We start from the raw sequence: 27,349 nt of genomic DNA on the forward strand, positions 1-27,349 counted from the left end.
TAAACCCTCTCGTTTTTGTTTTGTTTTGTTTTTACAATTACAATTACAGTGACAGGAGAATTAAACATAATTAAGTAAAAGGATGAAATACAAGCTGCACATACAAGGGCTCTGAATTCAAACTCAGGACCTCTGTAGTCTTGGGTTGACAGTGTATTACGCCTGTTTCAAGCCTAATTTTTGCACATCTCATTTTTGGTAATTTGCACTAATTCTTCCTCTTGCCATCATTTTGTGAGTCGCTTCAGTGCCACTGGATTTTCTTGTTGTTCCAAGTCTTTTAGTCCTGTTAGAATGTAAACCCATGATGAAAAGGTCACATGTATCAGAATTTTTAAATCACAAAAGGCTTTAGTCTGTAGGCACTGGGCGGAGCTATGGTGGCGATGTCCTTTCAGCATGTAGATGTCTCAGCCCTGGAGGTTTATCAACCATGCCAAACTCACAAAGACGTGAGTTCTGATAACTTCCAACGCTATGGCGGATAAATGGCATTCTCCAAGCCGCCACAGACACGCCCGTTAACGAAGCTGCAAACGCTTCACCAAGCTTAGCATCACCAAGGTCTTTGGATGAGATTGAGAAACAAAATTGATCAAATTGAATCCCTAGTAGTTGGTTGGAACATAACATCCTAAAATAGCATAAGAAACAGGGCCAAAATTGAGTCTTAAATTCAAAATGGTGAACTTCCTGTTGGGTTTCGGCTACGGCTCCAAGAGCTTTACGAGCATAAGTGAGCTGTGGGGTACACAAATAAGCAACCGTGCTCTTTCTCAGTATCATAAAACATTTTATTTATTACACTCACAACAAAAAGAAAATATACACATAAAATTATAGACTGCAACTTCTGGAAATGTAAAACAAAAGCAGCTTTTGACAAAACAACATGTGAAGAATATGAGCTTTTCCATGTTTCGGTCATGTATGTGAAAGTGCGCAACAGTGGAACAGACGAAAAAGCAGAATTTACAAGATGAGCTGCAATGGACTTTTTCAATTATTAGTGTAAAGACTTGGTGCGCACAAGAAGTCCATCTTCTTTCAGTCCAGCTGTTAAAGCCATGTGCATTCAGGCACAGCCTCAAAAGAACATACTCCAACATATTTACAACACAAACTCCCGATTATGGGAAGAATAAGTGGCTTTTAAAATGAGTTACAGCTGAGGGGTGAAGGAGAAAGGTCTGACAGAGTGCTCGACATGTTTTCTCCCAGTGAAGTGCAGCAACAGCGTTTCACTCGTGTTCGCTCTGTTTGTTCAGAGAAGTGAGGTGAGAAATAATTAATCCATCAAGAAAAGCCAGCAGGGCAGCAGAGCACACGTTACATAATTACAGCGATTCTTATTAAGCTCTGCTGTCAACTCCTCAGAAAACTAAATGTGCCTCGACTTTAAAGGGTCAGTTCACCCAAAATTAGAAACACACTTTCATTCTATGCAGATTATTTTTGTTTAGTTTACTCCCCCACCCAAAAAAAAAACAAAAACCAAAAACCTTCCATCCTGGGAAGTTTTCATTAGAAGGTCCCCACATATTTCCAATTAAATTATCAATGGTAAGAGGGTCTAGAAGGAAAGTCATTTTTCAGAGCTCCCCAAACTAATTAGCACTCACCTAGAGGTGCAGCAATTATTCAGTAAATCTAGATAAAGAGGAAATTAACGGGCAAACTTTCTGATTAGCCGATCGTTTTTTTCTGCGACAGTCATTTTTCACTCTTTGGAATCATTAAATAAGCCAAATGAAATCCTGAGAAAATGATCCGTAGGATTAATCGAGAGAGTACTAAGTAAATGCCCTGCGTGCCCCTCCATCGTGTCCATGTAAGAACAGCAATCTCACTAATAGATAACACTACGTAAGCTTTTTAATTTGGGTGTACTAGCCCTTTAAATTTTGCACTTTTGTGCCTGAGTACAGCCCACATACAGAAACTCTCCAGAGCAGATGTGCTGACACACCACATCAGGAACACAGAGGTGTTACTAATAATTTAAACAGAGCTACTGCCTCAGTTTCAGCTTTTCAATGCTCGCTCACTCACTGCAGACTTAAAACATGGAATAAAAATAAATAAATTTTAAAAAAAAGGCAGTTGTTTTAGTGGTGTTTGAATCTGTGGGAGTGGAGAGGAGCAGGTGTGGATAGAGTCCAGTAAAGCTAACAAAGATTTTTACAGAATCAAGAGAAGACCCAAACTCAGACTGCTCCTTTAAATTAATAATAACTGATGAGCTGCCAGGTGTGCTGTATGTGTGTCAGTCTCTGCGGGCAGAGGCCCGTTGCCCTGCAGTCACTGGTGTTTATGCAGATGTTGAACTGAAAACACCTGCCTGAGAGTCTGAGGGTCACCGCGGAGGCTGCGGTGTGCTATGAAGTTTCAGCCCACAGACTGCAGCGGCAGCTTCATAAACCACGTTACTCAGTTGATCGTTTAGCCTTTTCAAATGTCAAATAAAGTCTGACGCGGCTGTTATTAAGAGCGAAGACATTTACATGACTTACAAGGAAAGCTAATGGTTCACCTCGAGAAAAAGAACAAAAAAAAAAAAAAACTGTGTGTCTGAAACGAAGCGTTTGAGCGGTGGATAAAGAGAGCCGAGTGGGTGAAGGAAGAGGAGAAGGTGCTGGGCCTGAAGGGCAGGAAGACTGAACTCAGCATGAACAGCACAGCAGTAGAAACACTAAACTCTTATTGACAGGCTACATATTATTTACATATATATGCTGTAGACAGGCCAGACTTAGAAAAGCATTTATACACAAGGAATTAAATAAAGTGACTAAAAAGCACTGCAGTCCTGCTTCTATGCACCTAACACTGTTAGAAATTCAGTCATTAAACAAACAGCAGTGTCGCCATTAGTACGTGGCTATTAAATAATGAGACTAACTGACTTACGTAAACCCAGTGCTGCTATATAACAGCCACACTGACGAGCAAAAAGCAGCACCGAGGGGTCAAACCCCCGAATGAAGACAAACCCAGAACAGAGAAAAACAACTTTAAACGCAAACGGTGATGTTGTTTGTCTTGAAGGGAGCAGCTCTGTTGTTTCTGCACAACATGAAGTGACGCTCTTAACAGTTATTTCATTAACTTCTGCCATGGTCCTATAATAAAGACATTCAGGAAACTCTAAGAAAAAAAAAACAAGTGTTTGTTTTCAGTTCATGCATAACAAATAGTTTCTACTCTACAGCTGTGTGTAACTAGCATGTGTGTCCTCTCCAGCCATTATTGCATCGTTATTATGGCGTGAAGCTGGCGCCCTTCTGCGCTCACCTGTCAGCAGGTAGACTCATGTCATCAGACAGGAGCTGCTCTCCTGGAAGAAGTAAGGAGGAAAAACACGCCAATCTGTGTGTTACTCATAACACTATTACAACACAAAATCAGCATTTGAACAGGAGACAAAAAGTACCAGGAAATTCCCAAACATCTGACTATTAAATTATTTTAGCTATCAGTAATCCACAAATATACAGATGAGGGAAAAAAACAAAACAAAAACTGCCAGGGTCGAAATCATTAGTCTCTCTGATGATGTGCATCCTTTTTGCTGGATAACAGTCTGCTGTCTCACACACCACCCCTGTGGGATCCCACTCACCTCATCCAGTTGCTCTCATGTTTTAAAAAAAGTAATAAAAAGAAGTGGTACTAATACTCATCAAATATAGTCGCCCCCCAAAATCTGCGGGGATTACGTTCCAAGAGCACCAGCGAACTGTGAAAACTGTGGATTTTGGATGTGGTCAAAGAAAATGCCTATAAATGCCTTTAAAATAGTTTAAACCCTAAATATGCATTTGGGCAGCATCATAGAGCTTTAAGAAGAACAAAATGAAAAACACAAGAAAACTGAGCAAAACACTCGAGATGGCTACAGGTGGTAAACTGATGATGCAGGAATGCTGGACTCCATCTGCCAGAGACGCAGTAAGGAGAAATGAATAACACCCCTGGACTGGCTACCTTTAAACCTCCTGCTTCTGAATACAGGGGTGGTACACCATCCCAATCTGCCTTCTCCTTAAAAAAAAAAAAAAAAAGAATAAATAAATAAAAAATAGTAAAGGATGTGCAAGGCTGTACATGAACGATTATTATTTAGAGTCTAAGGAAAAGTCTGCGAACGACTGAAGCTGCGAACTCTGTACATGACTGTACATGTATACTATACACGCACATACCAAAAAAGCGCTAGAGCAGAAAGAGAGGGAGGAGTGTGTAGAGATGATAACCACCAAAGAAAAAAGGGAAACATTAACAGATTCTGCAGAATCTGAACAATGATTTTAGTATCTACATCATGCACCTTGGCTCTGCCTCATTTCATGATGTGTGTGCTGGTTACCTGTGCAGGGTGGAGTGTGGTTGTCATAGCGAGAGTTGTTGCTCTGCAGGGCCTCGTCCTCAGTGTCGCTGTCGCTGCTTGTAGCCGTCACCAGGACAGATGCCGGCTGATCTGCAGACGAGACGAGAAAGAATGAGACTGTTACACGTGTGCAGAACTCTTTAAGTTCCAACTTCTCAGGCACGCTCATAATTCAGTGTTACAGAATTCTTATTGCGGGAGTATAGGGTGTCTGGCCCATTGCTACGGGCCATTCGATCCCTATACAACTGCTGCAAGAGCTTGGTTCGCATTGCTGGCAATAAGTCGGACTCGTTCCCAGTGGGTGATGGGCTCCGCCAGGGCTGCCCTTTGTCACAGATTCTGTTCATCATTTTTATGGACAGGATTTCTAGGCGCAGCCAAGTAGCGAAGGGCTTTCACTTCGGTGGCCTCAGAATCTCATCTCTGCTTTTCGCGGATGATGTGGTTCTGTTGGCTTCATCGGGTGAGGGCCTCCAGCTCGCACTAGAACAGTTCGCAGCAGAGTGTGAAGCAGCGGGAATGAGGATCAGCACCTCCAAATCGGAGGCCATGGTTCTCAGCCGGAAAAAGGGTGGAGTGCCCACTCCGGGTCGGGGATGAGTTCCTGCCCCAAGTGGAGGAGTTCAAGTATCTCGGGGTCTTGTTCGCGAGTGATGGGAGAAGGGAGCCGGAGATCGACAGACGGATTGGGGCTGCAGCTGCAGTGATGCGGATGCCGCACCGGTCTGTCGTGGTGAAGAGGGAGCTGAGTGTAAAAGCGAAGCTCTCAATTTACCCGTCGATCTACGTCCCTACCCTCACCTATGGCCACGAGCTGTGGGTAGTGACCAAAAGAACGAGATCACGGATACAAGCGGCAGAAATGAGCTTCCTCCGAAGGGTGGCTGGCCTCTCCCTTAGAGATAGGGTGAGAGGTTCGGCCATCCGGGAGGGGCTCAGAGTAGAGCCGCTGCTCCTCCACATCGAAAGGAGCCACGTGGGGTGGTTCGGGCATCTGACAAGGATGCCTCCTGGGCGCCTCATGGGGTTGGTGTTCCGGGCATGTCCCACCAGGAGGAGGCTCCGGGGCAGACCCAGGACACGCTGGAGAGATTATATCTCTCGGCTGGCCTGGGAACGCCTTGGTGTTCCCCCGGATAAGCTGGAGGAGGTGGCTGGGGAGAGGGAGGTCTGGGCTTCTCTGCTTAGGCTGCTGCCCCCGCGACCCGGCCTCGGATAAAGCGGATGAAGATGAATGGATGGAGAATTCTTATTGAATTGATGGATTTCACAGACCATCAGTCAGAATAGGGGAATGATTCCTTTTTTAAAGTATGCTGAGTGCCAGATGTTCTTTTTTAATTAAAGAAAGTATCATCAAGCTTCAATTTTGCAAACTTGTACCAAGACTAAATTAGACTGACTGACGGGGACATGGCCTTGTAGCATGACGCACAAAACCCTGCCTGGTATACAGAGAGCCAATCCAAATCATCAAACACAATCACTCCTGAGGCTCACAGTTAGAAGGTGAACCAACCTTCACATGACAGCAGCTGTGCAGACGGCACCTCCGGCAAGGACTGATGGGAGTTTCCTGAGCTCTCAGATTCACAGTCCAACGCAGCTGCCCTGCAGCGGGAAGAAATGAAAGACATATGGGACCCTGGCGTTCCATTACACGGCTGTCTCTTGCAGATATAATTTTTCTTGTGCATGAGGAGTCTCTGGGTCGTACCCCAGGCTCCTGCTGCCACAGTTCTTGCTTGAAGCCATGTAGCTCGATGCTGCCAAGGTGAAGATGTCTTCCCTGGACCCCGAGGCCCTGTATAGCTGTTGCTCCATCGTATATTGCTGCTTAGAGGTGGAGGGCTGCTCTGATGCGGTGCTGAGAGACACCAGGGGTCCCTGGAGGCTGTCAGCCTTCAGCACTCCTGGAATGAAGACAAAAGCCAAGTCACGTGATGGAAAAGTGGGAATGTGCTAAGAAAAGATAAAACAGGGAGCTGAGTGGGTGTGACCATAAAGTAATATTGTGTATTATTTTTCTAAAAAAAAAGCCCTGCTGGCGAATCCCAGAACCCATCAGTCATTAAACTGCAAATCAAATCTGGAAGCACTGAAGACACTGTCATAATAAGTTTCCTTAGAGCCTGAATAAAAGAAGCACTAGCGTAAGCATCGTCTTGAGGAGTGTGCAGAAATCTCTAAGTTCGACCTTTTTCGGCATGGCTTGCTCGTGATTCATTAAAATCAGAAGAGTTTATCTTCTTTGGAGCATGAAAAGTGTTTCTTGGGAATCAACGTCAAAGATCGTGGGACGTTCAGTTTGAAAATTCCACTATGAATAAGTTATAAATGCCTCTGCAATGAAGCAGGATTTTGTCTCATCCAGGTTCATCCTGGGTTTTCTGTACCACGGAGGAGGTTCACACTTCTTATCAGGGTATATCAGCTTGGTAACTTAAACTGCGAGCATAATTAGAGATCAACAGATATGAAATCACCGCCTGCTGATTAATTCCTTGGAAAACAGCATCACCATTCCTGGAAAAACCCTCGGACCACTGTGTGCAGACAGTAATATCTAATTTCTTTCCATTTCCCTGATGATCAGCAAGAAATACAAATTCTCAGAGACAATTTTATTGTTTCATTATTTTTCTGTTGGCTGTGAATAATTTTTATTGTTCTACAAGCAGAGCACTTCTTTGTATTTGTTGACCTTACATCCAGTGCGCATGCAAAACCAACTTAAAAATTTATTTAATAAAATAATTAATCTTCGGTATCTTTACACATATTTACACAGTTGGCGCACTTTCTTTCCAAGCTTCAAATAAGTTCAATTTCATTAACATAGTAGCTCTTTTATTCAGAGCTGTATGTATTAAATTAATGTAGAGTGATTGGTTATCTCACATCGCTGACTCATCTGGAGCAGCTGTGTTACTTTTATTCTGTATTATGGCTTTACTTGCTGATACACTTAACAGTGTGATTGTTCAGATGCTGGCAACGCCAACCATTTTTACGTAAACGTTCATACGCAGATCAGGAAACCCTGGGATAACTAAAAAAGTTCATAACCAGCTTTGTGTAACCACTCATCGTGATCGCCAGTGTTGGGGTAAGTGAATCCCTTCATACTGCAGGTTTAGGAGAGTGTATAATGTCTTTGGATATCTATTTATTTTGATCAGATGGTGGTGCTACAGAATGTTCAGTGGATAATAAAAACCACTGTGATTTGCTGCCTTAACTTTATACCTCGTGAAAACCCTACTAGCAGTAACCCTTGTTTCCCTTTTCTGAACCAAACAGTGTCTGCTTATAGAACAAAATGACTGGGTTTACTGCAGGTGGTCTCCGCCTATACAGTTACCCCTGAAAAAAAAAAAAAACTATTCTAATGGTCATTAAACTAGGTCGTGTCAAAACTAATCATTATGGGTACAGGGGAGGTCATCACATATTGTCTGTATTGGGAAGAGAGTTACGATGATTTTTTTTCCCCAAATGAAAAACCTCATTTAAAACCCTTTAAGGGGTTTTTTTGTTACCATGATATTCAGAGTGTCTTAAAGGTGAACTAACTGCAGGCCACACCATAATACTGATATGAAAAGTTTTAAAAGCTCAACCTCTTAAACCACAATATATAATTTATGATGATTACATGACTCATAAAGGGGAGATCATGAACTGCACGTCTGAAGGCTAATCTAATAAAGTCACCTATAAAAGTCAGGAATCAGATTTTTTTTTTAAATTCTTATAAAAGAAAAGTGTTACTGTTTTTGTGTCGATGTTAAAACATAAAAGCAACTAAAGAATCACAAACTATTTTAAGTCTTAATGAAGCAGTACAGGGGAGAGTAAATATAAAAATCAACTGCAGAAACTTCAGGATCCATCAGGTGGATACTTGACTGAGTAAAGTGCACTCAAGCAGTCAAGCTCTGCACCCTAAATTTTCAGCACAATCACTGTTGATTCTCTAAAACAAAATCAAAAAAATAAATAAATAAACCCTTCTCTATCCATATTTTGTCTAAACAGTTGTAAATGTTCACCTGAAGTGACGAAGTAACAAACAAATGATCACCTGACTCTGCCGTTTGTCTTTATTGCACTTTAAAGATCAGTGTTTCGGTTTTACAACATCTACTGTTCACGTCATTCTCACAGATTTGAATTCGGTTTTTTAGGACAATGTTACACCTTGGCTGTGATTTTATGCAGGTTTAAAGGAGAATAAAAAACAAACAAACAACAACAACAACAACAACAACAAGAATACACTTACCCTCTGCTCCTCCCATCCCATCTTTAGGATGCAGGCTGAGCTCCAGAGCAGCTTCTGCTCCCCTCAGGTCTTTTTCCATCTCCTCTGGACTCCTCCTCTTCACAACCAGAGAGCTGCTGTCCAGGACAGGAGACAGAGACTTCCTGGCTGCACACAGAACACAGACACACAAATGTAATAATAATAATAATAATAATAATAATAATAATAATAATAATAATAATAATGATAAAAACCATATTGATTGTGCCAGCAGAAGTCCCGTGAGCCTTGTTATCTGGAGTTTAATCTAAAGATAGTGAGGCAGGCCTTCCTGGCTTAGTGTAATAGGGGAATATGGAAAGTAAACTAATCCATCTCTTCCTAAGACTGTGCCAAAACAAAAACAGCATAATCTGTCCTGACAGAATAGAATCTCAAAAAGTCCAAAATTTCTCTGGGCACATTTTTCCAATGAAAAATTAGCCTGAATATCATCCACTGATGTTTCCCAGAGCTAGCAGGCAATATTACAAGTTTTATGCAATGATTAGGGTTTAAAAGAGTTTATTTCCCTTATAAGCTATAAATAAAGCTACAAATGATGTAAGGTTAGTTGGATCCAAAGAAGCAGCAAATATTGACTTTCAATGTTGTAATTAAATGGTAAATGGCCTGTATTTGTATAGGGCTTTACTTAGTCCCTAAGGACCCCAAAGCGCTTTACACTACATTCAGTCATCCACCCAGTCACACACACATTCACACACTGGTGATGGCAAGCTACATTGTAGCCACAGCTGCCCTGGGGCGCACTGACAGAGGCGAGGCTGCCGGATACTAGCGCCACCGGGCCGTCTGACCAATTCCCAAAAGACACAGAAAAAAAAGAAACTGAGGCTATGCCAACCTGTCAACTTGCTTCAGTCTCAGCAAGAGCATGTTAACCTGTTAGGTTTTAGCTTAGTGGATTCTGAGAGTATACGTATATCTGAGAATATAATGTAAACATCCTGTTCAAAAACAGTAAAATTTAGACCATGTAACATGTAACATATTGGAATCATATAAACACTTGGCAATAAATGAGTAATAAAAAATACTGGTGGCTCCCAGTGCTGTCCCTTAGCCTTGTAGTAGATACACTTGTGGTAAAATCCTATGTCGCCTTGTTCTAATGTCATTGCATTCAGAATATTTTCAGAAAACTTGACCTCTGACCTTGAGGTTAAAGTCGCCAGGCTTTGAAGTTGTCTGAGATTTTTAGTAGATGTACCTGTGGTATCAATATTTGAAAATATTAGGCGACTTCCTTCTTGAGTTATCACGTTCACAAACTCGGGTGTCCACACCGCCCACCCAGCCCACAGCAATAGCTCATCAGCCTTTTGCAGCTGATGGGTAAAAACGATATGTGTCAATTTAATATTTTGCAGTATTTTATGTTTCTGACCAAGTCCGCTTAAAAATGCTGGCCATCTGTAGTGCATTAATCTGCACTCTGCAGGCGAGTGCGATTTTTGCGACACTCGAGTATAACTTGGAAAATATTAGCTTATAACCAACTGCTGTTGTTGTTTAGCCAATTCATACTACTTCGCATGTGGCCGCTTTCTAAAAAGATACATAAAACCTGATTAGGTAGAACGGCAATGTCCAACTTGTCACTGTTTTCAAGATTGCAGGGCAACATGGTGGATTTTTACAGTGATGAACAGCTATACCTATTCAATAGATTTACTGTTCAAAAGCTAAAGAAAAAAATATCTGTAGGTCATCATGTACATTTTCTGTGATCTCCCAGCACAGATACGATGCTCTCTCTCTGTTATGTTCATTTGCTTTTGCAAAGCACCCCCCCAAAATTTTTTATTAAACAAAAGTATTCGGGACAGCCCTACATATGAGTACCCTTGACAACTGACAGTGTGGCAACCCACACAGATTGTCCTCTCTATTCCGGTTTGCACATTTGCTGTGTACTTTGTCCACCAGAATAACATGCCATGCAAAAAGAAGCAGCATAGTTTTCACACAGCTCTTCATTTCTACAATGTTTTTTTCTTTTCAAAAAGAATTCAATAAATTCATTTCCTCAGGCAGAGATTGAGATAATCAAACGGACCAACTGTAGCGTGGGTAACCAGATAACTCAGATTCCCTGTTTGGTTGAAACTGTCACTGTTTACACATTAACACTGAACAGCTTGCAACAGCAGTCCTCACCGGGGTGGCAGGGTCTGGCTCGAGTCGCAGCTGCTCTCCCCACCAGGTCAAGCTCGCTGGGTTTATGACAAGCTGCCATCTCTGAATCGCCGTGATGAGACGGGAGCTCTTCAGCACCGAAGGCCCCAGATGGGCCAGGCCTGGGCTCCGCTGACCCCCGCACCTCCAGCACTTGACTCTTGACATCGGCCATCTTGCTGCGGACCTCAGCCATCTGAGCCTTGAGGCGGATGAGGACCCCCGAGTCCGGAGCTGATCGTCGCACCACCTGCGGACGCCGCTCTCGTTCCTTCCTCGAGTGAGGATGAGCTGAAGACACAAGAAACAAGTTAGAGAAGCAGATAAGGTGAAGCTCCAAATATACAGCTTAAAACTATGTTTGGGGCTATGGTCGCAAGCTGCATGGTGGTTCGGGGACCAATCAGAAGCTTCCCTGTTGGTACTGAGAAAAAGTTAAACATCAAATGTACCTAAAGTCTTTTCACAAACTGCATGGCAGTTATGCTAAGTTCGGTTTAAATTCTCCAGATACTCAGGAAAACACTTCAATATTTCCTTTATTACCTCCTTTAGCAGAGGATAGCGTCCTATAACTCACAACAAGTGGTGCAGATCACATAAATGTTAATTAACAGTCTGTTTCCTATTTCACGTAATAAACTGCTGAACTAAAGGTCTCAATGTGGCAAACATCTTATTTTACTTTATATTGTTCTTTTAATGACCTGCAAAAGTACGTAAGATGAGATTTTTGTAGTCCTTCAGATCACTGTCGTTTCAGACTTAATAACATCAGCTGTTACAAGGTGAGAGGGTAGTTTGTTGCCCTAAAAACTGTTTTTCTCTTTCCACCTTTCTTCAACGCTTTTAATCGAACAGGTCAAGAGAAAGTGGTTACAAAAGGATGCTGGTGGTAATGGTTTTGACCAATTTTTAAAGAAAAAAAAAAATCCACAACAAATTAGCTCCAATGTTTCTCCTAGCAGAGGTGCTGGGACAATATTAGTCCCAAGAAAACTGATTTTGGTCTTTTTCTTTGTTCTTTTCACAAAATTCTTGGCGTTCGCTGCACCCTTCTTTCTGATTCCTGTAAGTTTAATTTTCCCACCCTGAAAATGAAAAGTTTGGTCTAATGTATTTCTTCTCCATAGAAAGCAGCAAAACCGATTCATATCGAAAGCAAGTTCAAATCCATCAAAAGAGAAAAAGGATGAGACTGATAAGAATCAGCATGAGGCTCTCTGGTAATCTTGTGCAAACACAGCGTTTATCCCCAAAGCCTACAGAACATCCTACATGTGTTTTCTATACTTAAATATGTTGAAACCAGTGCTGTTTACATGCTAACCTGTGACCTTACAAAGTGTTTTTTATTTTGAGGAACTCCTGTGTCAGAGTTTGAGTAATGACTCCCAGTTTAGTGGGACTGATATTTTGTTAGCGTGCCTACAGACCTTGGCTGTGGAGGAGAGACACCGGAGGCCGAGGCTGAAGACCCCACAGGGATTCCACGCTGCTGCGCTCCTTCAGATCCAGCAGCTGGATCAGGATGACCGGGTCGATCTCCAGGAGGCTGTTACCACCTGGCCCAACAGCACCGGTGGCGGCAGCAGCAGCAGCGGAAGCTCCACTGCCACTAGTACTACGACCGGCAGCAGCTGCAGCACTACGGTGTAATGATCGCACACTGGAGTTGGAACCGCCTGCAGATCAGACACAAAAACAGGGTTTATATGGTTCATGTGTGGCTGTGCTTAAATTAAAAGAGGAATAAGGGGTTATTTAAGTGATTATTGCTCCATTTCTCCTTCCAAATATTCATGTTTATGTGTTATTTGAGCTGTTTCTTTATGTTGGAGATCTGGTGCTCTTCATTGTTACTATAGGTAACTAAAACTAAACTAAAAGGCATTGTGAAAAACCTTTCAGTTAACTGAAATAAAAACTTGATTCAAAAGTAAACGTCTATAGGATATATTGTGTCCTTAAGTTTTTAATATGGTTAAATTTGCCAACAAAAAGCCTGAGGAGGTTTTAGCTGTCTGAACTTCTTAAATTTTTTAAAATACTTTTTTTCCCCCTTTTTTCTTTTTTTAATCTTTAGACCTACTGAATCTGGGATTCAAGTTTAAGTGAAGCTCAACAGAAACACTGATCTGGTTTCAAGCAGCAGTGAGACATGTTATTATCTGTACAGCCCACATGAGTTTCTGACTGGCCAGTTTCCAGCTGCTGGGAGAGAAAATTCTCTAAAGGTTTTCCAGACAAAGAAACCTGCATCAAAAACAGAGTTACAAAACAGGCTGGAGTCTCTCGCTGAATTGTAACCTAATCATAAAAAAATAAAAATTACTCCAATGTGGGATGTAAACAATATGCAGCAAAGATATGTTCAACTCTGACATCTAACACCCCCTCCCCACACATGTACACACACGGACACCAAGTGCTTCTATATCGGCAGGCTGCGAGGGGCATGGTGCACCAACACTGACTCATCCTCTTCATGCCTTTCAACACCAACACAGTCAAACACGCCTGAAGGAGCCGCTTTGAGGTCCACCATCATATTGCTGTGATCTGCCTCTACAGTTGTCAAACAACACAAATAGATTCCTAAAATTCTCAAACAGAGGCTGACTTTTATTTGCCTCAACTGAGGAGACAACAGGGCCTTTATTTGAGAAAGGACAATAAATATTTGATGGTTACACTCCGTAAATGGAGGGAATTGTTCAGTAAACCCACTGGGCTTTTGTAGCAACTTTTAGATGAACATTTTTGTCATGAAAATAATCAGATTTAACGGTTTAACTGCCCTACTGAGTTACAATGAGAACAAACACCATATTTTATTTAAATAACTGAAACATATTCATTTATACTATTAACCACAAGTTACAGCCCTCTAAGAAGAACTCAAGCATTTAGAAATCTTTTTTTTCCCTTTTTTAAAATCATGCTTTCATGTAATATGAATTAAGACTGGCTAAATTGCACTTGTATTTTGATTTAAGAGCTTCCATTTGATATTTCTAAGTAAGAAATAGAGGTTTATAATCAACTTTAATGTGTGAAAATGTCCTTATTTAGAACATCTGCTGTAAATGTACAACATTACACCTTGAGTAATGTGCATATTTAATATTACTTTAAATTGTGTTCTGCTTTATAGTCATTCATTATTGATTTCTCCTCCTGCTGATTTATACTTAAGAACAAATTAATGAACGCTTATTTCAGGACACAATTTGCAGGGGTAAAAAAATAAACAGTTCTTTGTTGTTCAGCAGCATAAATCATGTGTTCACAAATCATGGTTCTAAGTTTGTTTCTGTTTGCATAGGTTAAATAATCCTTCAAGAACATAACGATAAAACTGACATCTGACATTTTTAACACTGCTGTGTGTTAAAAAAACAAAACAAAAACATGTCAGCTGTGGGAAACTCAAATCAAACAGTTTTATGAATGTTTTAAATTATACCCGTGGCTCCAGCCAAGTCATCAGGAAGCTCTCCTTCTTCTGTGTCCAGGTTGCCGATGAAGTCGACATCATTCTCCCCGGACCTGTGAAAATATTTCTGTTAGTATCCATTTCTTCGGCTTACCAAAGAAACCAAAGCCTTCATTATCAAATTACCACCAAGCACATTTTTTGTAGAAAGTTTCACAATAAAGCCATTTGTGCTCACATTGTCTCCTCGTCTATGTCATTCTCCTCAGTGTTGCTGGTGGCTGTGGAGCTCCCTGAAGTGCTGCTGCCATCCAGAGGGTTCACCTCCTCTTCTGTCAGACAGTCCACCTCCAGGTCACCGTCTGACAGCTCCTGGACAACAGAGGAGCCAGGCAATTAATGAGCTGTATCTCGTACAGGAAGACGCTGGATCCCAAAACCTCCAGCTCTTATTCATTTGATTTTTAATTAAAATTCAATGAAATGCCCCATAAAAAGAAAATTTTAACACCAATAAATTAATAGCTTAATAAATAAAATACCTAAATAATACTAGATAATTAGTAGTTTTTGACATAGTCATAACACCTCCAGTGAAAACATGATGCCCATCACCTAAGAAAACCTGTATAAGCTCAGCTATGCACAGACACCCTCTCGAATAAGAAAACATTAAGAAGCAATCAGCTGTTTTTTCAAAGTCAAGCAGTATTTTCCATCCTCACATTAGAGTCATCGTGTTGCGTCCTCTCTTCTTCTTCTCCTTTCTTATTATTGCTCAAAGTGGTCTGAATCTCATCGTCACTCTTCACCGAGCGAGGGTCTCTTTCAGAGGTCGTGGTGCCCGCAGCAAGCCTCAGGTCAGGAGGCGAGGAGCTGCGTGAGGTCTGACGGCGAAATAGCTCGATAGCGAGCCTCTGGAATCAGAAATACAGAGATTCGGGGAATATTATTTAGCTCAAAATAAACAGACACTTAATTATGGAAGCAACTCCAACTAGATGAGTCAGAGTGACTCAGAGACTTTGGCATCTTTGAAAACTTTGGAATCTGTTTACTCTAAAACAATGGCTGACGAGAGTCAGTGAATCCTAAATTCAACAAACAGTAAAAAAACAAAACACGCCTATAAATACAGAACACAAACACGGACAGACAGAGTACCTCTTTGAGATTGTTGATCTGCTGGATGTAGCCACTCTGGGCCGACTCCAGCTGGCTGATGTACCAGTACTGATCTCGGCACTTCTGGAAAAAGGTAGGTGAGCGAACCTGATAGCTGAGCAAAGAAAACCAATGATACTCAGTCACACTGGGATAAAAGATCTCCAACTCAACCTGATTCTACATTAGAATTAGAATTGGGCGTGCGTGTTCTCACCGGAGGACCAGTGTGTCTGTCTGCATGTTCAGGTATCCCTCACTGGCTAGAAGATCAAGCCTGAAGAAGCGGTTGTAGCCCCAGCATTCACCGACCTCAAAGTCAGAGGCAAACTCCCGAATTATGTTCTTTGTGGGGTCACTGGAGGCCTGATGGACCATCTCCACACGGTACTCATATCTACGCATATCAAAGAGCATATCAACACACAGGAAATGCAGCAAAAGCAGAACTCATCCGGGACTTTTGAGGATGTATTTCTTTAAAGAACTAAAAGACAGTGAACGGATATTTAACACACCAAACTAGAAGTGATTAGTTTTTCAAGCCACAAGTATTATTGAGTCCAAGTAGGATCACCTGATTTTGGTATTAATCGGCTAAAAATGACAAAATTTGATGCAGTTTTCTCGTTAAATATTCAATCAGGGGTTCCCCTGTTGCTCCCCTGGTTGAAGCGGTAACACGTCTTTAAAACATGAAAGAAAAAGTATTATCTCCTCACTGATGCCAAACTCATTTTTCAAATATCCTATATCATGTAATGTAGTGGTTTTTGTTATACTGTGCATCTATTAGGACCAGATTTTCATTTCATTTTAAAACAATCTTGACGGTTTTATGAAAAACACTGGCTGCATTATAACTGAACATTTTTAATCTATGTGTCTTCCTGCATGTTAACTGTAAATTATTCAAATTGGACTTGAAAATAAATCTTTTACGCAAGTCAATTTAGCCCCAGGCTTGACTGTAAAAAAAATAAATAAAAAATTGTCACAGAAAGAAAACAGAGCAGAGGAGGAATTTATTGAAAGAGCAGTCAATGTACAACAAAATATTACATACTTTGATGTTTCGGGAAGTCCTGCAGACAGTTCGAGGAACACAGACAGATAGTTTCCGCGAACCACACCGTTACCGTCCTGCAGAAACACAGAGACATGTGCTGCTTTAGCAAAGACAACGTGATTTCTGTCTAAATTACTACAGTCACAATAACCAATCGATGTCAGCTAGAACTGCAGCCAGGTTTTAAAAGGCATACATCAACTCACTGGGTAGACTTTGAGTCTCCAGCAGAGGCCAGAGATCTGCAGGGGAGGGCTGTAGACCGGGTCAGCCCGCTGCCTCAGGGTGCTACAAACAAACATATATCAAACGAGCTGAAACCCTATCAGGATGTTTTGATAGATTTCCCATTTGAAGCTTTTAACTGGTTATTTTTACTCTGACTCATTTTATTTTGCATTTATATTTGAGTTTAACTTGTAACATTGTAATAGTGTGTAAAGAGATTTTAATCTCAAGGAACTTAGTTAAATAAAGGCAAAATAAATTTTTAAAAAGTACCTTACATTTTTCCATAGTTTATAAAATCCTCAACAAAATTTAAGGATGGTGTTTGAAGATAGGAAGAAGCTGACAGTATGTCAGAGTGAGAGTTCCTTGTTTGTCTTCTCTATGACCAAATGCAGCCTCAGAGATGATTTACCTGAAGTTGACTAGAACAAAAGTGCTGGAGTCATAGGCAGGAACCAGCTCACTGAAAGCACAAAGAGGAAAGATGACTGCACATAAAAGCACAATAATTAACCTGTAGTTTACAGTCACTGTCAGGTTATTTCCTTTAGTATTATGAGCCATAAAATTTAATCGATTGATTAAAAAAAACAAAAAAAAAAACAAATGGGAATCTCCTGCCACATAACATTTATTATTGATGATAATTTTTGTTATCCCTAGTAGCTAAGGCATTTCGTTGCATCCTCCCTGGACCGTGAAAAGCGTCTGGTGTTGCAGCTGAGGATATTACCTAGTGAAGTCTGGAGGGACGGGCGTGGTGACGAAAGACTGCATGGGTTTCCGGTGGACCTGCTGGAACATGAGGAGGATCTCTGGGCTCTTTGAGATCAGTTCGCTCTTACTGCAGGAGTGAAGCTGTTCAGCATACACACAATTCAGGAAAATCATCTCGTTACTGCCAGCAAGCAGCTGAACAATCGATGATGTGTTGATTTTTGCTCAGAAAAAATAAACAGTTAACTGAAATTCAACTAAATGTTTTACTTAATTCAGTAACAAAAGAAGCAAAGTCAGAATATAAAAGTTCATTTCTTAAAACAAAAAACAGTCTCCCACCTGACCCCCTCAAAATCTGATTCTTTTGTAAAAAAAAATAAATTGTAATTGTAATTCAGTAAAATGTTACATTTATGCTATGAATATCTATGAAAAATAGTAAAGTGCAACTTTTTTGGAGTCATTTTACAAAATAACTTCAAGATGGTAAATGAGATGACCCATCCCTCAACGCTGCCAGTATTTCTGTATTTAATGTGCTGTAATATTTTCTGGCTGCTACTCTTAGTGCAGAAAAGCTCATGATTCATCACATCACATTGTAAGAAACAATCGTGCAAATGCAACATGCCTGCTCGCCCGATTTGTCGTGCAACATGCTCTGCTACTCAATAATGAATAAAAGAAGTTCCCACAGTGTAAAATAAAGCACTTACAGTGAATTCTCACCAGCTCTGCAGCCATTACATCATACTTTTGGTTTTATAACTTGCAGATGTATTGTTTGGATAGACCTCAAATTAGTCGTTTCCTTTTTAAAAACAGTTAACAGCACAGTTGAAACTTTTAAAATATTGCACCAGACACTTGCTATAAGAGAGGATTTAAAATATACCTTGACCTTAAAGACTGGAATAGTGTTGAATCAATGAGACAGCATGTATTGCTGTATTGTGTGTGGGGTTTCTCAGCTTTAATATTACACAACTAACAATATGCAGTAGGAAAAAAATGAATGGAGGCTTTGATCTGCTGCAGACGACCAACCTGATGCTCCACCTCCTGCAGCAAAGACTCCAGCAGCTCCGTCTCCTGGGTCAAGGACGTCTTCTGGCCTGATGGGGAGGAACGCAGTTCTATTTTCAGTACTCTTGTGCTGAATGTCAGCCCTGATGGAAGCTGCTGAGTGAGAGTGTGTGGGAGTGCAGGTTGTGTATGTGGGCGCCAAGTGCACGGATCCACTCAGTCCAGATAAATATTTCATATGTATATTACCCGCAGCTATAAAGGGCGCCTCTCACTGCTTTCAGTGGGGAGTCTGCGTGTTTTGTTGGGTGAAGGTCTCGACCTTTAGACACATTTAAAGCCAGTCTTGCAACAACAAGAAAACTAAACACTGCCATATGTCTTTAACCTGTTAAAATGATGCTTATTCTATTGGGAATGCATAACCAGGTGGCGACAGAACTGGGATTAATTTATTTAACTGCTGAATATTAATTAATGACTACAGTTAGTAAGGGTGACCCTAACGTACCATTCTCTTCAGATAACTCTAAATATGTTTTTTCAGCAGTTTCATCTCTTATTTTTTGCAAAATCCTGCTGAATGCTCCTTAATTCATGTTTAATGATATTTTAATGGTAAAAAGATTTTATGTCACCCCGTCAGCAAAACATTCATTTTTTAAAAAATACTCCTGGCTCTGTATGATAGCCGAAATCTGGTCATCTCAGACATGCAGTTCTGTCTGTGAGTGCCCAAGCCCCACCCGCCTGCTTTTCAGCCAATCGGAAGACAATTGTTTGACCTTGTTCTAAACAGAGTTTGAACCATCTAATGGGCTGCAGGACATTTTTTTGAACAGTTAATCGTGCAAAGCTACTCTGGTGAAGTCAAAAAAATGCAGGTGAAAATGAGAATAATGTGTCCTCTCCTGCAGCCTAAAAGCCAGTCATTCAATTCAGCTTACCAGAGTTCTTTCAGTATTTTTACATAAAAGTAGGCAAGGTGTTCAGACATGGAAATAATGAGCTTGAAAGTGGTCAAAAATGTTTTTAAAATAAGATTTGAGGTCAGCTCTTTTTCAGATAAAAGCAATGCACTGAAATGATGTGTAATTAATTAAATTGAAGGTTAAAATGTATATAAAAAGCTAAAAAAAGAAAAAAAAAACATTTATCTGGACATCTGCTTTTGACAGTGAGTGTGTGCACAGTGTGAGTCCTACCCATGAGGGTGATGAGCTTATTCTTGAGCTGGTTATCCAGACGAGCGATCATCATTTCCACGGCGTTACGTATCTCTCGGACCCTCTCGTCTTTTGCACCCCTAACTGCCTCAACGTTCCTCTCCTGAACCATCAAACAAAACACACAAACACACTGTGTTAAATATGCGTTCACTGTGTCAACTTCACTGACAAGCTTTTATTAAAACAACAGTGCCATCTGCTGGATGTCAGCAATACAGCACGCCCATACTGTAGGCTGCGGATTTGATATCATTTTGAAGTCTAATCCTGTGTGTTGATTAGGACTGTTGTTCAATTCAATTCAATTTTATCTATATAGCGCCAAATCACAACAAAAGTTGCCTCAAGGCGCTTTATAATGTACAGTAGATACTTTATTGTTGTGGTCGCTATATCACAATGTCACATCTATCGTTGGATGTGAAGCATAGGAAATTGGGGGTAACAAAATAATTCAACTTATATGATTTATCAAGATGATATTTCATTTTCGAATGGAAGTATAATCACAATATACCTAGAGCTAAAATTTGACCACTATGATAATCTGGGATATGGAATTCAGATTAATGCAGTCCAAAGTTTTTGGTCTAACAGACAAACATGAAGGTATCCCGAGGCTATAGAAGCATCCTAAAAACTCTCAGGATACATCATTCAGTAGACACACAAACCAACAAAGTCAGGCACAATCACAGAAAGCATTTAGCCTTTTAAACAGGAGAGTGAGCTCATCCTCTCGCAGGACGTATTATATTCAAACAAAAAGCAAAAGCAGACTCCACAGACACTGAAACTGAACACAAGCTATGACGCAAACAGACTGAGTGTTTTTGCCTTGTAACTGACTTGCACTTATTTCAGCATTTATGGGCATTTTAATTTATTGTGTTATAGTTTATTATTATCTATTCTTTGTTTCACCTTTCGTCTCACTCTGTCCATCATGTCAGGTGACACGATACGTGTGAAGAAGCAGTTAGAGAGTGGATGCTTTCATAAGAGAGATAGAGAGACAGGCAGTCTTCATACAACTCATCTATGTGTATCTTTCAGGAGTATCATGATAACAGTTCCCTGAGTTCACTGCTGTTTGCTTTAATGTCACTGCTCAAATTGAGAAGGCCAGAGTGACCCTCAGGTGCTCCTGAATCCCACCACCGAACTACAATAATGTAGCAGTGTAATCACACAAATAATGACCAAGAAACACTGCAAAGTGCTTTGTCGGGACATTTCATGCTGTACCCAGTTGACATTAATAACCTGAAACTTTAAAGTGGGCCTCAGAGGTCCTAAGTTAAAACAATTTCCACAGGCTCTTTGACTTAAGCTTTCCTCTACAAGTGGGTCATTAATTGGGCTCTATGGATTATGGAGCTGATTTTATTTCTTTGTGCAAAACAAAAATGCTAGTTATTTTTTATATTAATGTCAGAAAATAAAAACATTTATGCATTTTCTGCATCAAAAAATGAATGTGTATAAATTCCTATGGCAGACAGTGTAACACATTGGCTTATCATAACAGTGGCATGTAAGATACAGCAATACATATAAAACCTATTCCTTCAGCAGAGAATCTAAACTCTACTTAAAGCAGCATAACTCATCGTGGTAATCTAGACCAGCGGTCCCCAACCTTTTTTGCACCACAGACCATTTTATGCCCGACAATATTTTCACGGACCGGCCTTTAAGGTGTCACGGATAAATACAACAAAATAAAACTAGTACCGGGACCGAAAAAAAGAAGATTTATTCATAACACACGTGAAATGACCCAGGAAGACCGAGTTAACGATAAAAACGATAACAAAATAACGCTGAAACCCGATAAAAACCCTGAAAACCACACATTTCACACCTGAGCCTCAACTCTCGCGGCCCAGCACCAAACGACTCACGGACCGGGGGTTGGGGACCGCTGATCTAGACAGCTAAGAAAGGACACCTTTGTAATACTGAAAACTGAGTTTGCCTCAAGATAACTCGCCAACCCATTAATAATTCTTCATAGTTGAGGGAGAGAACATCCTTCAAGTCCCATGAATGTCAAGAAGAATTCAAATATGTACTAGGATATGAATCTGCAGTTAAAAAGATTTACTGAAGAGGTGAAGGTGAAAAGTGATGAGTGCACGAAACAGAAGGAGTTTGATCTGACAGGACAGTAAATATCAAACTATTGAGCATTTGTTGTTCATAAGAGAAAAAGCAGTCCTCACCACTTCCTGCACCAGACTGATGAGCTCCATGAGGCGGCGGCGCAGCTTGGCAACCTCCTCCTTCACCTTGGTCACATGCTGCTCATAAATCTCCACCAGGGGCTTAAAGGTGTGGCCGCCGTGCTGGAAGCAACCAAAACAGCAAAATTCACCGGACGCCATCTGACTTTTATGTAGCGGAAAACTCATTAATGAGAGCGTTTCTGACTTTGCCAACTATTATATAAGTGAAGCATTACCATGCCTCCCCACAGGGCACACTGGTGACAGATGCATTTCTTACAGGTCCAACAGAAAACACTCAGCTTCTCGTGATGGTTCTCACATCTGCAGAGCAACAAGACAACCACTGTTTGTTTCCCACAACTGTACCAAATTTGATTGTTATTCTCTGAGTTGAGCATCACAGAGCATGTATAAGTAACCCCAACCAAAAAACAAAAAAACAAAAAACCAAAACCCTGACAAATATAAAACAATGGTGACACAGAATGAACAAAACTTCTTAAAATAACTTTTCATAGTTCTGGCATTAAGATTTGATTTATGAAGAGAAATTTAAGGAAGACAGGGATATAAAAATGACAAGAACACTTTCAACTCAGAAAACAGGACTGGGACTGAAAAACACTTGTCAAGAACTCACTTGTCTTTATCGTTGTCCTCATGCTTGGTGAGGCTGCAAAGCTGCAGGGTGTCCAGCTGCTGGGTGACCTCCTCCGCCCAGCGACAGTTGACAAGCTCCCTCAGCTGAAGTGGAGCCCTGTACAAAAGAATGCACACACATATTTTAATAACTGCATAGCTATTCTAACATTATGAAGCAGATCAGAAAGTTATCTTGAGGCTTTTTGTCTGTTTCGCTACGTTTCATCAGTTTTATTGGTGTTCTCCTTGCCCATAGGATATACTAAAGACATAATATGCTTATGTCTTGTTGAATTAACTCACATCGAATTCATATGTATTCCACGCTGTTACATTGTGAGTTGTATAGCTCTTACACACTGTTTTTAGTCATTACTCTGGTCTTACCAGGTACCTTATGAGTTCAAACAAAATTCACATGGACCATGAATTATTCCACCAAATGTGATTAGTTATATGAAGTGTGTGTGTTAGCAGGTGCTTACCGACAGTGTGGACACTGTGCTCTCTGCTCCGTCAGCCATCGCTGTTACACAGGAGAGATTTCAGCTTAAATACAAGCAGCACAAACAGTCTGCCAAAGATTCATGATTCAGGACAGAGCTGGAATCATTTTATATTTTTTTCTTATTTGTACATTCCTTATAAAGACCAAGAAAAACTAAACTACACAAACTGATCCTACTGAGTGTGAGGATAAGCAAAGACTGACTCATGTGAATCATCGGCATCCCACTGCTGCACTGTTGACCAAATATTATTGAAAGGGAACAGTAACAACTGTGGTTACTGTTGGTGGTTATTAACTTGATAAGTCATCTCAGTATTTATCAATGTAGCTATAAAACATGAAAGAAGTAGCGGTGGCAGCACGTGACCGATCCCAAAACCAGTCACCATCAAATTTTACAAAGATAAAAATAACATGTATAAAAAACACGAAGATCTTACACACATAACGGTGGGCTGAAAGATACACAGGTGTGCTGGACAGTGTGTAGTTTATTATTTTTTAAAAAGTGCTGTCTGAATGTTTGTGTGTTCTTTAAGGGTTTGGATAGTAAGACTGGAAAAGCTCTACATAAATCCCAACTGTGTGATTTAACAGACTTATCTGTCTCATCGCTTTATCATTAATGGCTCAATCACATTAGAGTAAAAATAGGACATCAACCTCATTTCAAGTTGGAAAAAAAAAAAAAAAAAAACAAAAAAAAAAAACAGCCTAATGCCTGGTGACTTCCATTATTTTATTTATTTATTCCCCACATTCAGTGATTGATTTCAAGTAGTTGCATGAAAACAGTTGGTTGCCCAGAGGCTGAGCGTGAAACACCCTCAACCAGCAGGTGACCACTTTTAATCACAAGGTGGCTGCACAGTTTGGCTGCTTGGAGGTAACCTCTCAAATAATTGTGGTTTAAGTCTGATTCTATGATGACTCACGGACAGGTTGGCGAAGTTTTGCAAAATCTGCTGTCTATAAAAACGGACTAGCAACATGCTGCAAGCAATCTGAGTCAGTCTGCGCTAATAAGCATTTGCAACATGTGTTTCTGTAACAGGGGACTCGACAAAAATTGTTGGCAACTGGTTGCATTTGGTTTATATTCCTCTATAAAACCAAGGTTGTCAAGTACGTATGTTGTTTTGTGGCCCTTGTCTTTGAAACAACTATTAGAAAAGCAACAAGACTGTACGTTCATTGCACATAGTCGCAGTAATTTTGGTCACATCACAAAATTGATTAGATAAAAACTAAGATACTTGTAAAAACTGAATGCAGAGTTGTGGAGTGAGGAGAACATTTTCTGATCGCTGCTATGTCTAAACAGACTCACTCGTATACAGCTGAAGCAGCAGAGTTTGGAGCAATGTGGACAGAGGCGAGCATCCCTCAGTTTCTCCATGCAAATGAAGCATCGAAACACCTCAGCAATGCTCTGCACAGGGACAGAAGAACGTTTTAAACCGACTACAGCCACAGAACTCAAGACCACAGATTATGAAGATTAAACCATGCACATTACATGAATTTGGTAAGTAATACACTATACAATACAATATATAATGTAATACATCATAGCAGTCTAACAGTGAAACTGACCTCAACACTTTGCTCATCCATTTCAGCCAGTTTGATGTTCTGGGCCTCACAGACAAGTCAAACAAGTATTCTAAAAAAGAAAAACAGTATAAGGATATATCAATAAACAAACTGTGCTTTAGTTGGACAGTTGAAAGTAGGCACCTGACATTTGAGATCAAGGTTTGCAGGATTTGAAACCTCACAAGCATTTCAGAAGGTTTACAGATGTGATGTAGAAACTTGATGGCTTTACTGCAAGCACACTGAGAATGGACCCCTAATTTTTGCTTTAATTACTTACATTTCTTAAATAAAACATCACTGTATAGAAATAGTTTTTTAATACAATTTAGTAATTTTAAGTATTACTAAAACAAATAATATTACTTTTTAAAATAAATACATCACTTAATTGTTAAGTTTAAATCTATACTCACAAGCCACTTCATTATTACCCCCATTCAACTGGTAGTTAACACAAATATCTAATCAGCCAAACACACAGCATCAACTCAGTACATTTAGGCATGTAGACATGGACAAGACGGCCTGAGGAAGTTCAAACCGAGCATCAGAATGTGGAATAAAGGAGATTTAAGTGACTCTGAAGCATAGCTGTTGGTGCCAAATGGGACCTGTGACTGCATAACACGTTGAACCTTGAAGCAGAAGATCAGATGACCACACCGAGGACCACTATTGACAGCCAAGAACACGAAAATGAGGTTCACCAAAACTAAACAGGACAACAGAAGATTGTTGAATTTAGTGTAAAAAATTGGTGCTATAAAGATGTGGGGGACATTTTTTTTGGCACACTTTGGATCCGTCATACTATGTGAACGTCTTTTAAACACCACACTTAGTATTGTTGCTGACTATGTTCTAAAAGGTGCTTCTAATGAGCTAATGTGCCATGTGAAAAAGGTCAAATCCCCTCAAACCCGTTTCTTGACCATGACAACAAGTACTCAAATGTCATTTACAGTAATCAGTCCAGTACAGTACCTTTGGGATGTGATGGAACAGGCGATTCACATCATACATGTGCAAATGAAACACCTGCAGCTGTGTGATGCCATCATGTCACTATGGACAAAATCAAAGGAACGTTTCCAGCTATTTATGCCACAAAGAATTAATGCACTGCTGAGGGCACAAGGGGGTCAAACCTGGTACTAGGAAGGTGTAATGTAGCTGGTGAGTGCATATGGTCCGGCATGTCTGGAGCCTTTTTTGCAACTTTAAAAAGCAATTTACTCAAATGCTTAATAAAGAGAAAGTAGCATAAGTTGTATTTATTTATTTTTATTATCATTTAATTATTTCTTGTGAAAGCAAAAATGGCACATCTTTTACTTTGACATATCGTATATTAAATGGGGTTTGGAAGGTCTGGCCACATAAAAATCCAGGAATGTGCGGTAGTAAACAGCAGTTTTTTTCAGGTATTTTTTTAATATTATTTTTTTTTTTATTTAATATCCGAGTAAATGGGGAAAACGATCAAAATTGTCACCCCTGCAGCTCTAATCGATACTCAATAGTTGCACGTGGTGAAGATGAATGTAAACCTCAGTAACATCAGTGCAACTGTGTCTGTAGAGCACAACACAAACAGCGGGCTCGCCTACATTAGCAACAACATGACAGTTGTTGTGAACGGCAGCCTGCAATCTGTGCCAGAGGCCCAGCATCAGCAGACACAAAACCAGTCCGACAGCAGCAATGGCAGCAGCTATAGATGGAAGGAAGATATACCCTGACAGCAGCATATAGCAGGATAGCCTGAATACAAAAACATATATAAGTGCGTGTATGTATATTTATATATCTAGAAAGAGAGAGAGAGCTTTCATAGCTAGCTTGCTCGCATTAGCAGGGTCGTTCACTCACCTAGACGGAGAATCGGCTCTGTCCACCCCGCCAGATAAACAAACCACGGCTAACGGCTACATTATAATATATTACAACACCTCCGTCGCGTAAAGCACCGCAAAAAAATAAAAAAGACTAAAGTGCTACTCAGATTTAGCTGCGACAAAATAGACCTCACACTGTGCCGCACCAAGGATGGTATACAGCTGCCTTTCTACCTAAGCTGAAGATGTAACAGTGGTTGGTGAGAGGCTGTTTGTCCCCTAGCAATAACCAATCGAATGGCTTTTTTTCTTCTTCTATTAATTTTATGTGTTTGCAAGTGACAGAAGGTCTGTGGGGCTTTGCCGCCCCCAAATGGAAAGTTTGGGAAAGTACAGCGTAAACCTAAGGCAGGGCAAAGCACAAAGTGTACACTGTATATCGTAAACTGTATCGTATACTATATATAACTGTCTAATATATATATATTAGTATATTAATAATATATACTAATATGAATGTATATATATATATATATATATATATATATATATATATATATATATATATATATATATATATATATATATATATATGTTAGAGTGAGACAGTTCAACTGCCAGACTGGGAGTAGAGGAAAAATTTATCTTAAAACCTTCTCTTTAAACTGCTGCTGTGTCCACAGTGTTCGGTCTACAGCTATTATTTGACCCTCAAGACGTAGCCATCGTTATTCTCTTTC

General features: G+C 40.3%; 1 protein-coding gene across 3 annotated transcripts; it reads right to left on the reverse strand.

The window, feature by feature from the left end:
- Positions 1–770: 770 nt before the first annotated feature.
- trim37 (tripartite motif containing 37) lies at positions 771–26,906 on the reverse strand. 3 transcript variants are annotated; one of them, XM_085470879.1, is made up of 26 exons: positions 26,644–26,906; positions 24,766–24,835; positions 24,500–24,601; positions 23,144–23,184; positions 22,657–22,773; positions 22,250–22,337; positions 22,011–22,133; positions 19,759–19,882; positions 18,575–18,642; positions 17,541–17,665; positions 17,220–17,270; positions 16,783–16,864; positions 16,574–16,650; positions 15,725–15,904; positions 15,508–15,622; positions 15,069–15,260; positions 14,582–14,715; positions 14,374–14,456; positions 12,341–12,589; positions 10,887–11,195; positions 8,682–8,828; positions 6,111–6,306; positions 5,913–6,004; positions 4,370–4,480; positions 3,295–3,337; positions 771–3,122 (listed from the first exon to the last, which is right to left on the reverse strand). In XM_085470879.1, exons 2-26 carry the CDS (start codon positions 24,784–24,786, stop codon positions 2,885–2,887), a joined length of 3,108 nt encoding a protein of 1,035 aa, XP_085327005.1. In that variant the 5' UTR covers positions 24,787–24,835; positions 26,644–26,906; the 3' UTR covers positions 771–2,884. The 3 variants fall into 3 exon arrangements, with proteins under 3 accessions (XP_085327005.1, XP_085327006.1, XP_085327007.1); XM_085470880.1 differs by having other exon boundaries at positions 2,997–3,147; XM_085470881.1 differs by having other exon boundaries at positions 2,997–3,337.
- Positions 26,907–27,349: the final 443 nt, after the last annotated feature.

This window comes from Copadichromis virginalis, linkage group LG10, assembly GCF_057382275.1.
Source record: "Copadichromis virginalis isolate Kocher_CV1m ecotype Utaka linkage group LG10, C_Virginalis_male_GT1.1, whole genome shotgun sequence".
Classification (NCBI taxonomy): domain Eukaryota; kingdom Metazoa; phylum Chordata; class Actinopteri; order Cichliformes; family Cichlidae; genus Copadichromis; species Copadichromis virginalis.

What these genes read in the sequence shown, in the direction of transcription:
- trim37 (XM_085470879.1), bottom strand. Translation starts at nt 24,786, where the DNA reads ATGGATGAGCAAAGTGTTGAG. An exon ending in GTGCCCTGTGGGGAGGCATG is followed by an intron (nt 22,134 to 22,249) that starts GTAATGCTTCAC and finishes GGTTGCTTCCAG; the next exon opens with CACGGCGGCCACACCTTTAA. An exon ending in TTTGTTCTAGTCAACTTCAG is followed by an intron (nt 16,865 to 17,219) that starts GTAAATCATCTC and finishes GTTTGTTTGTAG; the next exon opens with CACCCTGAGGCAGCGGGCTG.